The following is a 15,784-nucleotide window of genomic DNA, read 5'->3' as shown; positions in this document are numbered from 1 at the left end:
AAGGTAGGACCTTGACAGGCTTTTGATACGGTTGACCATCCCTTCTTCCTCAAAAAACTCCACTCTCTTGGCCTCTGAGACTCCGCTCTCTCCTGGTTCTCCACCTACCTATCACAGCGCTCCTTCAGCGTTACCTAAAACGCTGCCACTTCCTCTTCACTCCCTCTCTCTGTAGGGGTCCCTCAAGGTTCTGTCCTTGCACCCCTTCTCTTCTCCATCTACACTTCCTCCCTTGGTCACTTGATAAACTCCCATGGCTTTAAGTACCATCTCTATGCCGACGACACGCAAATCTATCTTTCTACCCCTCACCTCATCCCTTCAGTCTCCTCTCACATTACTAACCTACTAAGCGACATATCGGCATGGATGTCACTCCACTTCCTCAAACTCAATCTTTCCAAAACGGAGCTCTTAGTATTCCCCCCGCCTGTGCCCCCTCCCCTGACTTCTCCATCAAGATCAATAACACAATCATCAGTCCCTCCCTTCATGCCAGGGTACTCGGTGTAATCCTAGACTCCCATCTGTCCTTTCAGCCCCAAATCCAATCGCTGTCCAAATCTTGTAGACTTCACCTCTGCAACATCTCCAAGATACGGCCGTTCCTAACCTCGGAAACCACTAAGCAACCTATTCACTCCCTTGTTATATCTCTTGCCTTGACTATTGTAACTCCCTCCTCATTGGCCGACCTCATCGCAGGCTATCCCCTCTTCAGTCTATCATGAATGCTGCTGCCAGACTCATCCACCTTACTAACCGTTCTGTATCTGCCACCCCTCTCTGTCATTCCCTCCACTGGCCTCCACTCAGTGTCCTCCATCCCTCTCTCCCAATCCCTCCACTGACGTCCACTCAGTGTCCTCCATCCCTCTCTGCCAATCCCTCCACTGACCTCCACTCAGTGTCCTCCACCCCTCTCTTCCAATCCCTCCACTGGCCTCCACTCAGTGTCCTCCACCCCTCTCTGCCAATCCCTCCACTGGCCTCCACCCCTCTCTACCAATCCCTCCACTGGCCTCCACCCCTCTCTACCAATCCCTCCACTGTCCTCCACCCCTCTCTGCCAATCCCTCCACTGGCCTCCACCCCTCTCTACCAATCCCTCCACTGGCCTCCACCCCTCTCTACCAATCCCTCCACTGTCCTCCACCCCTCTCTGCCAATCCCACCACTGGCTTCCCATTGCCCAACGGATAAAATTCAAAACATTAACAATAACATATAAAGCCATTTATAACTCCGCCCCAAATTACATCACCGATCTTGTCTCTAAATATCACCCGAACCATACTCTCCGCTCCTCGCAAGACCTCCTACTTTCTAGCTCCCTTGTCTCCTCCTCCCATGCTCATCTCCAGGTCTTCTCCCGAGCTTCCCCCATCCTCTGGAACTCCCTACCCCAATCTATCAGACTATTGCCTACTCTGCCCACTTTTAGGCGATCTCTGAAAACCGATCTCTTCAGGGAAGCCTATCCTGCCCTCAGCTAATAATGGAATCTTCTACTCTTCCTACCAGTGCATCCCCCACAGTTACTACTTTTTGTACTTCTAGCCCCTCCTTTTTAGATTGTAAGCTCCAAGGATCAGGCCCTCCTATCCCTCTTGTATTGAACTGTATTGTTGCTGTATTGATTCTCGTTTTATTGTAAAGTGCTGAGCAAACTGTTGGCGCCATAAATCCTGTATAATAATAATATAATAATCAAATTCAAATGTATTTTATTCAAAATACAAATTTTGGAAGACAGTTACATTCTTTCTATTTTATTCCATTCTATTGTTTTTCTATTCTATTTCATTCCATTCTATTCTGTTCTATTCTTTTCTATTCTAATCTATTCCATTCAATTTCAGATTTATTGGATTTTCAGAAGACAGTTATTTTCTTTCTATTTTATTTTATTCTATTTTTTTTCTATTCTATTCTACTCTCCTCTATTCTATTCTTTTCTTTTTCAATCTATTCTAATCTATTCTATTCTTTTATAATGTATTTTATTGTTTACTAGTCCATTCTATTCTATTGATTTTCTATTCTATTCTTTTCTGCTGTATTCTATACTATTCTTTTCTATTCTGTTCTATTTGAAATTAAATTTCAGAAAACAGTTATATTCTTTCTATTTTATTCTATTCTATAGTTTTTTTCTATTCTATTCTTTTTCAATCTATTCTAGTATTTTATATTGTATTGTATTATATTCTATTCTATCAGTGTTCTGTTCTTTTCTAGTCATTTATGTTCTATTCTTTTCATATTCAAATTTGAGTCAAATTCAATTTCAAATCAAAGTCGATGCAAATTTCATCCAAATTTAACTTCATTATTTCAGATTTGTTACTCTTCATAATTTTATTATGTAACTCGAACATTTGGATACATCTGAATCACAAAAAAGTTGTCAGAATTTTGAAATAGAAACAAACTACACATGTTCACCTATCACCAAATATCTTGTGCCTTCCTTGGAATCCGCCTTCATTTGTCTCTCCCACGTTCCCCCTCCCAGACACTGCAGCTCACAGTGGGAGGGTGTCATCATCAGAGATCAGTGGGTGGGACTAGGAGTGGCCAGGTGCTGAGTGACAACCATGCCCCTTGTAACATTTGTCCGTTCTGTATTTGTATAATCAGGCATTGCTTACATGGGAGTTCTTATTATTTATTTCAGGTACTTATATCTTCATCAAGTTACGCAGAGCTTTCCATATATATTGTACATTCACTTCAGTCCCCGCCCTCGAGGAGCGTACAGTATAAGGTCCCTAACTCACATTCATAGCCATACTAGGGTTACTTACCATACCAACATGGGGTGTGGGAGGAAACTGGAGAATTTGGAGGAAACCCACACATGCACAGGGAGAGCATGCAAACTCCAGGCAGGTAGTGCTGTGATTGGGATTCAAACCAACATCTCTGGTGCTGCCAGGCAGAAGTACTGGTCACTAAGCCACCATGTTGCCCATTAGTGGCGTCCCTAGGGGGGTGTGGGGGGGTGCGGGCCGCACTGGGTGATACCATCACAGGGGGTGCAGGAGCAGGATGCTGGCACAGTGACAGCTGCCCCCGCCCCGGTGTAGCGGTAAAATGAGTATCCCGTGAAGCAACTGTGCATGTGCCGGTTTCAGGCTGAAGAAGCTGATCTCTGGCTCTGTGCTAAATTCGGAGATCGGCTTCTTCGGCCTGAAACCGACCCATGTGGAGTTGCTTCAGGGGATAGCCATTTTACTGCTACACCAGCACCGCTAATTCTCTCTGGAGGGGTGACACTACATGTTACTGCACCGGGTGACACCAACCCTAGGGACGCCTCTGCTGCCCATACAACTCTGTTCTAAATTCAGAAGCAGTGCAGCATCATTGCCACCCAATCACAGAAAGCTGTAAAATGGGCTTCAATGGCAGGATCAACAAGTAATCATGGGACATGGTAATGAAAGGCCATAGCTTTAATTTCTCCTTCCCCATTGATTCCAATGCCTTTTCACTAAGGACCAGTTCACGCCCCATGCGTTTCAGTGTGGTTTTTTTTCTGCATCCAAAACACACAGAAAATAGGTCATATGGTTATCAATGTCCTAGTTCACATCAGCGTTTGCAGTTCCAGTGCGTTCCGGTTGCAGAAAAAAAAGAACAGGCTGCATTTTTACTGCACAGAACTGTACTGTAATGCTGTAAAACACATAAAAAACGCACCAGCATGCACCCAAAATGCACTGGAACGCACATGTCCCTTTTGAATTGAAGATAAAAGAGGACTGTGTTTCTATAGTGTGAACCAACCGTAAAAGATTTACCAAAATTTCAAAGAAATGGAAACTCAGTTTTGCTCACTCCTAGTTCTAACATTGACCTACAGCGTATTATAATGTATCATACATCGTGCATCACTCACTTGTGTCGATTATACAAAAACCCAACATACAATAATACTTCTTCTTGTTTTTAGAACAAAATATTACTGGTCGTTGCTATTGTTGTGGGTCTTTTTATGATCATGGTACTGTACAAGCTTGGGAAGCTGCAGATCTCTGTGCCTCAGACTACAGCAAGTCCCTGGAATATCACCGCCAACACCACCGCCACAATATAAACCATCAGAAATAGCCACGGAAATTCCTACACTACTGAGCTCTGTATACTGTATATATATATATAGAATGGGTAACAGTTGGAGGAAAGCAACATAATAACAGTTACAATAGATATTCATTTCTGATCTTTTGCAGCACATATAAAGCCTTGCTGTCCTTGCTGCAGAACACGTGAGGACTAAAACTAGGCAAGGCTGGAATATTGTTCAAAAATGTTCATTATTAAAATGTGTGCGCAATTTTCGGATGGTTAATGGAGACACATTGACGATCAATTGTGATTGTAGTGATGAGAAAAATCAAAGCCAAAAGATGAAAAATGTTTCTTTTTCCTTTATGTGATTTATTAAAATTCTGTTAAAGAGATCTCTGTGGTCGAGTAAAATTGTAATATGTATGTGCTAGGAAAGGTTTATTCCAGAATTAGAACTTTCATGTTTATGAAGATTTGTGTAAAATGATTATAATTTAAATGATCATGTATGGTATAAAAATGTATGAAAGAACGATACAAAGGTTTACGTAAAGCACATGCAAAATTGTATTCATAAGTAGATTCTAATATATACGAGGGGTCGTCAAAATGTTTCCGCTTTTTTATATATAGTATATATTATGCACATAAATTTATGGGTGACAGGTGGAGAGAAAAGAAAAAGATCCTCAGTAGAAGTCTTGGGTGAAAATATTTTTTTTTACATCTATAAAAAAAAAAATAAAGAAAAGTTTGTAATAACATATCCTGTATACGGTATATACCACACATGTTGAGTTGGTTAATGCAAAGCTCAGAATCCTTTATCCATACAAGAGAAAGGGAAGATGGGAAAATATATTGTTGTAAACTTGCATGTTATACCTGATATTATATAAGTACCTGTAAAAATTAAAAAAGTAAATATATTAATGGATTTGAGGTGTTATGAGTGGTTTGTTTCTAATTGTAACTTTTTTTCCTTTAGACGCCAGACTAAAATATTGTTCCATCTCCTTTCCCTTCCCTTCCCCTTCCCTTACTCCCCTTCTAAATCTCCTCTCCTACCCATCCCCTTCACTTCCTCATCTCTTCCCCTTCCTACTGCCCTCTCCTCCCCTTCTGTTTCCTTCCTTTCCCTTCCCTTTCCCCTTCCACTTCCCTTTTCCTATCCTTTCCTTTCCTTTCCCATCTCTTCCTCCTTATTATTATTATTATTATACAGTATTTATAAAGCGCCAATAGTTCGCTCAGCGCTGTACATTACAGAGGGGGACAGAACATGTGACAGAACAATACCAATACAATGCAAAACATGAGGGGATTGAGGGCCCTGCTCTTTCGAGCTTACAATCTAGGAGGGAGGGGATGGTGGTACAGGAGGAGATAGCTGTGGGGGATGGAGTGGTAGGAAGAGTGGAGGAGGTCAGCAAGTTAGCAGGGGATGAGGTAGGCTTCCCTGAAGAGATGGGTTTTCAGGGTGCGCCTAAAGGAGAGGAGAGTAGGTGATAATCTGATGGGTTGGGGCAGGGAGTTCCAGAGGATGGGTGACACCCTGGAGAAGTCCTGGAGGCGGGCATGGGAGGAGGAGGTCTTGTGAGAAGGAGGTCTTGTGAGGAGCGGAGTGTGCGTGCTGGGCGGTACTTGGATATTAGGTCAGTGATGTAGTTCGGGGCAGTATGGTGGACGGCTTTGTACGTCAGTGTTAGGATTTTAAATTTGATCCGTTGCGCAATCAGAAGCCAGTGGAGGGATTGGCAGAGGGGGGTGGCGGAAATGGAGCGGTTGGAAAGGTGAATGAGTCTGGCAGCCGTATTCAGGATCGACTGAAGCGGGGATAGCCAGCGGCGAGGCAGGCCAGTGAGGAGGGAGTTGCAGTAGTCGAGTCGTGATATGATGAGGGAGTGGATGAGCTGTTTAGTGGTTTCTGGGGTTAGGAACGTGCGGATTTTGGCGATGTTGCAGAGGTGGAGTCTGCACGAGTTTGTTAAAGATTGGACTTGGGGCTGGAAGGATAGGTTGGAGTCCAGAATGACTGTTATGATCCGCCAGGTGGTGCCTCAGGCTGCCAACTGACAGACCTACTCAGAGCGTGGGGTCTAAGCCCGGGCTGTGCTTTCACCAGAGCCCCTGATGGTGGGGATGGACTTGAAACAGTCCCGGGCCAGGTCACGACCTCCGAGCAGGCCCGCCAGTGGCTGAGGAGACCCTTGGGGACAGGTACCGGGAGAGCCAGATATGAAGAGGATGGCGGCCCCAGCAGGGTAGTAACGGATTGTGGGCCCGTGGGGGTAAGCGGGGTACAGAATCGGTAGGCGAGAGTAGTCGGGTCACACGCAGGGTCAGCAGGGAAGTCAATCCGTAGAATGGTCAGGGCAATCCGGGTCAAACGCAGGAGCAGGCAGAATAGTCAGGACAATCCGGGTCAAAACGCAGGAGCAGGCAGAGTAGTCAGGACAATCCGGGTCAAACGCAGGAGCAGGCAGAATAGTCAGGGTTAATCAGGGTCACAGGATAGGTGCATGAACTCAGGATCACAGAAGACCTTGCGGCAATCTGTGACAGTGCAGGGCATCTTTAAATAGTGCGCCCTGCACTGTCATTGGCCGGCTAGGACGCGCCCCCGGCTGTCATTGGACGCCTGCGGCGCGCCCGCGGCTCCTACTGCGCATGCGCGGCGTCCTGTCATCCGCGGCTCGCCGGGACCAAGTGCCCGTGTCCCGGCGCGAGCCGCCGCCACTGCGCATGCGCGAGGGACGGAGCCGCGATCGCGGACCCTGGAGCCGTGGTCCCTGACATTGCCCCCCCCCAATGGGCACCCTCCGGGAGCCCCACTGATCTCTCCACCGCGGGTGAGCACGAAAAAACTCCCGGATGAGCCTGGGCGCGTGGACGTTCTGGGCGGGTTCCCATGAGTTCTCCTCAGGGCCATACCCCTTCCATTTTATCAGGAACTGCGTCTGGCCCCCCCTCCTTCGGCAACTGAGGATAGTCTCCACTTCAAATTCCTCCTGGTCACCTATAGTGACTGCCTCGGGAGGTCTGGATTCACGGTCCGGGAAGGGATCTGGTCTGGATGGCTTCAGGAGAGATACATGGAAGACAGGATGTATTTTGAAGGTCTGCGGAAGCTCGAGCTCGTAGGCCACCTCGTTAACCACTCGTTTTACCGGAAAGGGGCCGATGAACTTGGGTCCCAGCTTCCTTGAAGGACATAGCATCTTCAAGTTGGTCGTTGCCAGCCAAACCTGATCCCCTGGTTGAAGCAGTAATTCTCCTCTTCTCTTTCTGTCGAATGCCCTCTTACTGTCCTCTTGGGCTTTAGCGATGGCTTCCTGAATTGTCTTGTTATTGACAGAAAAGAAGTTCAAGATGTCTTGAGAAGCTGGTACCGGATTCTCAGGCATCAGATCAGGGAGGAATGTGGGATGATACCCATAGTTGGAAAAGAACGGGGATTGACCCGTGGCTGAGTGACTCGAGTTGTTGTACGCGAATTCCGCGGAAGGCAGCAATGACAGCCAGTCGTCCTGAAGGTAGGATGTGTAGCACCGTAAGTACTGTTCCAGCGTCTGGTTTGTTCTTTCAGTTTGGCCGTTGGTCTGTGGATGGTAGGCGGATGAAAGCGACAGCTTGATTCCCAGCGATTTACACAAGGCGTTCCAGAACCTGGAGGTGAATTGGACCCCCCGATCTGATACTATATCTTCGGGAACACCATGAAGCCTAACCACTTCCTTGATGAAGATCCGTGCCGTTTCCGGTGCTGATGGGGTCTTCTCCAGGGGCACGAAATGTGCCATCTTTGAGAAGCGGTCAACGATCACCATTATTGCAGTGTAGCCCTGGGATGGTGGAAGTTCGACCACGAAATCCATGGCTATCATTTGCCAAGCCCGCTTGGGTATGGGTAAAGGACGTAACAATCCCCATGCCCTGCTCCTGGAGGGCTTGTTCCTTTGACAGGTGGAACACGTTCGGACGTACTGCTCACAGTCCTTGATCATGTCTGGCCACCAGAACGAGCGCCGTAGCAGATCCAGCGTCTTCGTTACCCCGAAGTGGCCCGCCATAGGATGGTCGTGGCAGTGCCCTAGGACCAGGGTTCGCACTTCTTCTGGGACCATGATCCGGTCTTCCTTCCAAATTAGCCCACCGTGGCTCTGGAGGGGTGATTCTGACGGAACTGGTAGTCCTACAGAAGCATCACGAAGTCGAGAGCGAAGTTCCGTTTGTAGAGCGAGGAAACTCCCAGAAGGTAAGATGGTGTCAGGTAGCACAGCGTCGTCGGGGTCCTCAAACATGCGGGACAGAGCGTCTGGCTTAGTGTTCTTAGTACCGGGTCGGTACGTTATATGGAATGAGAATCGAGAGAAGAAAAGTGCCCATCTCGCTTGGCGAGGTCTCAGTCGTTTTGCCGTTCTCAAATATTCGAGGTTTTTGTGATCTGTGAATATTAGGATTGGGTGTGTGGCTCCTTCCAGTAAATACCTCCATTCTTCTAGAGCAGTTTTAATGGCCAGGAGCTCCCGATCTCCAATGTCGTAGTTGCGTTCCGCTGGAGTCAACTTCCTGGAGAAGAACGCCACAGGGTGCAGAAGTTCCTTGGTACCATTCCTTTGGGACAAAACCGCCCCTACAGCATTTTCGGAGGCGTCCACTTCCAACACATATGGGAGAGAAGCATCTGGATGGCAGAGAATGGGAGCAGAGGTGAACAATTCTTTGAGCTTTTCGAAGGCTGTCTGCGCTTCGGGAGTCCACTTAAAGCGGACCCCTTGTTTCGTCAGTTGCGTGATCGGGGAGACCAGACCGGAGAAGTTCCTAATAAACTTCCTGTAAAAATTGGAAAAACCGATGAAACGCTGTACCCCCTTTTTGTCGGCGGGTATTGGCCAATCTAAGATCGCCGTGACTTTCTGGGGATCCATCGCGACCCCCGCGGAAGAGAGAACCAGTCCCAAGAATGTGGTTTCGTGCTGTTCGAAACAGCACTTTTCTGCCTTTGCGTATAGCCCGTGTTGACGCAACCGTTCTAATACCCGTATCACATGACCCCGATGAACCTCCAGTGAAGGGGAAAAAATTAAGATGTCATCCAAATAAACCACCACAAAAATATCAAGAAGGTCACGAAAAACATCATTGATAAAGTGCTGAAAGGTCGCCGGTGCATTACAGAGCCCGAACGGCATCACCAAGTACTCGTAGTGACCGAATCTCGTACGGAACGCCGTCTTCCACTCATCCCCCTCCCTGATACGGACAAGGTTATAGGCCCCCCGCAGGTCTAACTTAGTGAATATCGTTGCCGATCTCAATCTCTGGAGGAGCTCGGGGACTAGGGGTAAAGGATAACGATTCTTTACCGTTATTTTGTTCAGGTCACGGTAGTCTATGCAGGGCCGTAATGACTTGTCCTTCTTCTCTACGAAGAATAACCCGGCCCCGGCTGGGGATGTGGATGGACGAATAAATCCCTTCCGAAGGTTCTCATCAATGTATTCCCTCAGTACTCCTGATTCTGCTTCGGACAAGGGAAAGATACGGCCGAAAGAGATTTCAGATCCGGGTAGGAGGTCTATGGGGCAGTCGTAGGAACGGTGCGGAGGGAGAACGTCAGCTCCTCGCTTACTAAAGACGTCTAAGAAGTCATGGTAGGCCGGGGGAATAACCTGGGAAAGATCGGTGTCACCATCCAAGCACAGGAGGAACCGGGGGACTACGGATCCTGTGACGTGGCAGTGACTTAAACAGTAGGGTGAGCAAAATTGAACTGTTCCCTTTTCCCAGTCAATCTGGGGGTTATGGGCCCTCAGCCAAGGGAGGCCCAGAATGACTGGAAAAAGGGGGGATGCGATGGCATCCAAACGGAGGAACTCCTGGTGATGGTCTGCCATCGTGGTGAGAATGGGTGGTGTCTCCTGGTCCACCACCCCTGATTTTATACGAGACCCATCTGCCAAGAAGATATTGAACCCCCTTTCTTTGGTCTGGAGAGGGATTTTTTGCCGGTGGGCAAAAGTCAGATCGATGAAGCAACTACAGGCTCCTGAGTCAACGATTGCAGTCACCGACAATGTTCCTCCGGGGAGCTGTAAAGACACAGGAATGGCCAGGTAACTCGACAGATCATCCCTTCCTGCGGGTAGAGAAAAAGAAACGGGCGTGGACTTACTCATTTTAGCAGGACAGGAGCGCACCTGATGACCAGCTTCCCCGCAGTACAGACATAGGTTCTGTGATAGTCTCCTTTGACGTTCCTCGACCGATAAGTGAGAACGGGCCAATCCCAGCTGCATGGGTTCCGGGTTGTCCCCTGTTTCCGTGCTTCGCGGATGGTTCCCTGGGGTTGGAGCTGTATCCCTGGAAGGAATCCATGCCACCCTTTGACCCTGACCGCTCCTTTCCAGCCGACGTTCCCTTAGTCTACGGTCGATTTGAATGGCCAACTCAATCAGTTTTTCCAGGGAGTCAGGTAGGCCTACTCGCGCTAGTTCGTCCTTGAGAGGCTCAGACAGCCCGATGCGGAACTGGTGGCATAAGGCCGCATCGTTCCATCTGGTGTCGCCCATGCAGCGCCTAAAATCGGACGCGTATTCTTCGGCTGTCCGGCGGCCCTGCCGCAGGGAGTATAGAGTCGCTTCAGCGGAAGCAGCTCGCTGAGGGTCGTCATACAAGACGGCCATGGCCCGAAAGAATTCGGTCACGGATTCAAGATGGGGGTCGTGCTTCTCCATCAGACGGTGAGCCGAATCCTGGGGCTCATCCTGAAGGAGGGAGACTATAAACCCCACCTTGACGGTCTCAGTGGTGAACGTGCGGGGTTGTAAGTCAAAGTATAGGGTGCAGGCGTTCCGGAAGGCCCGGAAGCGGCTCCGATCACCACGGAACCGTTCCGGCAGAGGAACGCGGGGTTCAGGAGCTGGGGATGTGGCAACCGCTCCGGATACCGGGTTAGCGGGAGGTCCTGCAGGTGGAGGACTCTGAGCAGGGGGAGTCAGGGGGGCTATTGACTCCATGCGGTCCTCCAGTCGGGCGCAGCGACTGTGGAAGTTCTGAAAAGCCTGGGTCAAGGTGGCCAGGTGCTGACAAATATCCTCTAGGGACGCCGGTCCACTTCCTGGCTCTGTCATGGCCGCAAGGTACTGTTATGATCCGCCAGGTGGTGCCTCAGGCTGCCAACTGACAGACCTACTCAGAGCGTGGGGTCTAAGCCCGGGCTGTGCTTTCACCAGAGCCCCTGATGGTGGGGATGGACTTGAAACAGTCCCGGGCCAGGTCACGACCTCCGAGCAGGCCCGCCAGTGGCTGAGGAGACCCTTGGGGACAGGTACCGGGAGAGCCAGATATGAAGAGGATGGCGGCCCCAGCAGGGTAGTAACGGATTGTGGGCCCGTGGGGGTAAGCGGGGTACAGAATCGGTAGGCGAGAGTAGTCGGGTCACACGCAGGGTCAGCAGGGAAGTCAATCCGTAGAATGGTCAGGGCAATCCGGGTCAAACGCAGGAGCAGGCAGAATAGTCAGGACAATCCGGGTCAAAACGCAGGAGCAGGCAGAGTAGTCAGGACAATCCGGGTCAAACGCAGGAGCAGGCAGAATAGTCAGGGTCAATCAGGGTCACAGGATAGGTGCAGGAACTCAGGATCACAGAAGACCTTGCGGCAATCTGTGACAGTGCAGGGCATCTTTAAATAGTGCGCCCTGCACTGTCATTGGCCGGCTAGGACGCGCCCCCGGCTGTCATTGGACGCCTGAGGCGCGCCCGCGGCTCCTACTGCGCATGCGCGGCGTCCTGTCATCCGCGGCTCGCCGGGACCAAGTGCCCGTGTCCCGGCGCGAGCCGCCGCCACTGCGCATGCGCGAGGGACGGAGCCGCGATAGCGGACCCTGGAGCCGTGGTCCCTGACAATGACACCAAGTACTCTGGCCTGCAGAGCGGGTTTGATATTGGCGTTGTTGGATGTGATGTAGAAGTCAATGGGGGGTGGGGTTCGGGCTGGGGGGAAGACAAGGAGCTCGGTTTTGGAGAGATTCAGTTTAAGGAAGTGGAGCGACATCCAATCTGATATGTCGCTCAGTAGGTGTGTGATTTGGGCAGAGACCGAGGGGGTGAGGTGGGGGGTTGAGAGATAGATTTGTGTGTCGTCGGCATAGAGGTGGTAGTTGAAGCCGTGAGAGTGTATGAGTTGGCCAAGGGAGGAGGTGTAGATGGAGAAGAGAAGGGGCCCGAGGACAGAGCCTTGAGGGACCCCAACAGAGAGGGGGAGTGAGGGGGAGGTGGTAGCATTATAGGTAACGCTGAAAGAGCGTTGTGACAGGTAGGATGAGAGCCAGGAGAGAGCAGAATCTCTGAGGCCGAGGGAGTGTAGTATTTTGAGGAGGAGGGGGTGGTCAACTGTGTCGAAGGCCGCAGAGAGGTCAAGGAGTAGGAGCACTGAATAGTGGCCATTAGCTTTGGCGGTTAGAAGGTCGTTGGAGAGTTTGAGTAAGGCGGTTTCGGTGGAGTGTAGGGGGCGGAAGCCAGACTGTAGGGGATCGAGGAGGTTGTTGTCGTTGAGGTGAGAGCATAGGCGGGTGTAGACGAGGCGCTCGAGGAGTTTAGATGTAAGTGGGAGCAGGGAGATGGGTCTGAGATTGTTCGGGTCATTGGGGTCCAGGGAGGGCTCATCCATTACCCTTTCCTTTCCCTTTCCATCCCCTTCCCTTGCGCATCCCTTTCCTTTACTTCCTTTCCCCCTTACCTTTCTCTTTATCTTTCCCTTCCCTTTTCCACAAAAAAGTAAAAATATCATTGTATTAGAACACTCTACAACAGGGACCTCCAAACTTTTTAGACAAAGGGCCAATTTCCTATCCTTCAGACTTTAGAGGGGGACAGACTGTGGTCACTGGGAGTAGCAAAGGTCCTGATGTCAGCGGGGAAGAAAACAATGCCCCATCTTTAGTCAGTGGGAGGAATTGTGCCCCATTGTTGGTGCCAGTGAGGGGAAATGTGCCCCATCAGTGGGGTCACTGGGCCCCCCTTGTTGGTGTCATTGGGAGAAATTGTGCCCCATCATTGGTGTCATTGGGAAGAATTGTGCCCCATCATTTGGTGTCAGTAGGGGGAATTATGCCCCATTGTTGGTATCAGAGGAGGAAATAGTGCCCCAAGGGCCGAATTAAAGCAAGCAAAGGGCTGCATCTGGCCCTCGGGCCGCAGTTTGGAGCCCACTGCTCTAGAGTAATCAATAACTGGCTTATTCCTTTTACTTGCCTTTCATTGGAGGAAATTCCTTCAGCCATTGTGAAAAGATTTGGAATATTCAGTGCAGGCGTCACTGTAGCTCACCATTACAGGAGATATTCCAAGTACAGGTAACCATAGATCAGCCTTTCTCAACCAGGGTGCCTTGAGAATTCTTCAGGGGTGCCTTGGTAAAATGTCTAAAAATTGCCCAAAACTTGTATACAAGCCTGCAGGTGGAACAAGCCGGCCTTTTAGTTACACAAAAGCCACAGGTTTTCATTGTGCGCCATTATGACCTTTTATCCACCAATGTCCTGACAACCAATGACATCACCAGTTGATAGGGAGGATGTCATCTGCCTGCACAACATCCTAGTTTGATACTCCTCTACCCCTCTCCATCAGTGCTGGGGTCACATTAGCTCAGTGATAGAGAAAAACTGAGGGAGAAGAGAAACATGGGAATACTAGTCAGTACCAGTGTACAAAAGTGTATTTGCTTTGAAAGAATAAATCACCTCTAACATTGGGTGTCCTACATATGTGGATGTTGCTGCATTATATAAAACCATTAGAATAGTTTTTCACATTTTAGAATGGGGCGCCTCCAGACTGTCCATAATTTTAAAGGGTGCCTTGCCTGAAATAAGGTTGAGAAACATTGCCATAGATGATGGAAGTGCTCTGGTGACTTTGTATCCTGCCCAGAGTTCCAGGATTATAAAGACGAGAGTTGTTACCCCGAATGTTCAGTGATGTGGGGTTCAGGGTCAGCTCTGATTATCAATACAGTCACAGGAGACCTCGAATTGTGCTGATAATTAAACCGATGACTTTTTCCTTATTGCATTGCATTTTCTATACACTTATTGCTATTAACTTCCAGTCCGGACACTTTTACCCCCTTCCTGTCCAGACACTTTCACCCCCTTCTAGTCCGGACACTTTTACCCCCTTCCTGTCCAGACACTTTCACCCCCTTCTAGTCCGGACACTTTTACCCCCTTCCTGTCCAGACACTTTTACCCCCTTCCTGTCCAGACACTTTTACCCCCTTCCTGTCCAGACACTTTTACCCCCTTCCTGTCCAGACACTTTTACCCCCTTCCTGTCCAGACACTTTCACCCCCTTCCAGTCCGGACACTTTTACCCCCTTCCAGTCTGGACACTTTCACCCCTTCCAGTCTGAACACTTTTACCCCCTTCCTGTCCGGACACTTTTACCCCCTTCCTGTCCAGACATTTTCACCCCTTCCAGTCCGGACACTTTTACCCCCCTCCTGTCCGGACACTTTCACCCCCTTCCAGTCCGGACACTTTTACCCCCTTCCAGTCCGGACACTTTCCCCCCTTTCCAGTCCAGACACTTTTACCCCCTTCCTGTCCAGGCATTTTCACCCCTTCCAGTCCGGACACTTTTACCCCCTTCCTGTCCGGACACTTTTACCCCCTTCCTGTCCAGACACTTTCACCCCCTTCCAGTCCAGACACTTTCACCCCCTTCCAGTCCAGACACTTTTACCCCCTTCCTGTCCGGACACTTTTACCCCCTTCCAGTCCGGACACTTTTACCCCCTTCCTGTCCAGACACTTTCACCCCCTTCCAGTCCGGACACTTTTACCCCCTTCCTGTCCGGACACTTTTACCCCCTTCCAGTCCGGACACTTTTACCCCCTTCCTGTACGGACACTTTTACCCCCTTCCTGTCCAGACACTTTTACCCCCTTCCTGTCCAGACACTTTCACCCCCTTCCTGTCCAGACACTTTCACCCCCTTCCAGTCCGGACACTTTTACCCCCTTCCAGTCTGGACACTTTCACCCCTTCCAGTCTGAACACTTTTACCCCTTCCTGTCCGGACACTTTTACCCCCTTCCTGTCCAGACATTTTCACCCCTTCCAGTCCGGACACTTTTACCCCCCTCCTGTCCGGACACTTTCACCCCCTTCCAGTCCGGACACTTTCACCCCCTTCCAGTCCGGACACTTTCCCCCCTTTCCAGTCCAGACACTTTTACCCCCTTCCTGTCCAGGCATTTTCACCCCTTCCAGTCCGGACACTTTTACCCCCTTCCTGTCCGGACACTTTTACCCCCTTCCTGTCCAGACACTTTCACCCCCTTCCAGTCCAGACACTTTTACCCCCTTCCTGTCCGGACACTTTTACCCCCTTCCAGTCCGGACACTTTTACCCCCTTCCTGTCCAGACACTTTCACCCCCTTCCAGTCCAGACACTTTTACCCCCTTCCTGTCCGGACACTTTTACCCCCTTCCAGTCCGGACACTTTTACCCCCTTCCTGTCCAGACACTTTCACCCCCTTCCAGTCCGGACACTTTTACCCCCTTCCTGTCCGGACACTTTTACCCCCTTCCAGTCCGGACACTTTTACCCCCTTCCAGTCCGGACACTTTTACCCCCTTCCTGTCCGGACACTTTCACCCCCTTCCTGTCCGGACACTTTCACCCC

At 49.8% G+C, this 15,784-nt stretch overlaps 1 protein-coding gene across 1 annotated transcript in view; it reads left to right on the top strand.

The window, feature by feature from the left end:
- LOC149457606 (uncharacterized) overlaps positions 1 to 15,784 on the top strand; it is a 54,757-nt gene that overhangs the window by 12,530 nt on the left and 26,443 nt on the right. Inside the window, exon 4 of the mRNA XM_089683446.1 lies at positions 3,962 to 4,103. Within this exon, the coding sequence (XP_089539572.1) occupies positions 3,962 to 4,103 (142 nt within the window). The remainder of the gene's footprint in view (positions 1 to 3,961; positions 4,104 to 15,784) is intronic.

Source organism: Staurois parvus, unplaced genomic scaffold (genome assembly GCF_062004578.1).
Source record: "Staurois parvus isolate SC_StPar_1 unplaced genomic scaffold, SC_StPar_1.0 ptg000311l, whole genome shotgun sequence".
Taxonomy (NCBI): domain Eukaryota; kingdom Metazoa; phylum Chordata; class Amphibia; order Anura; family Ranidae; genus Staurois; species Staurois parvus.
Note: the sequence above shows the minus strand (reverse complement) of the source record. Positions and strands in the feature narration are given on the sequence as shown.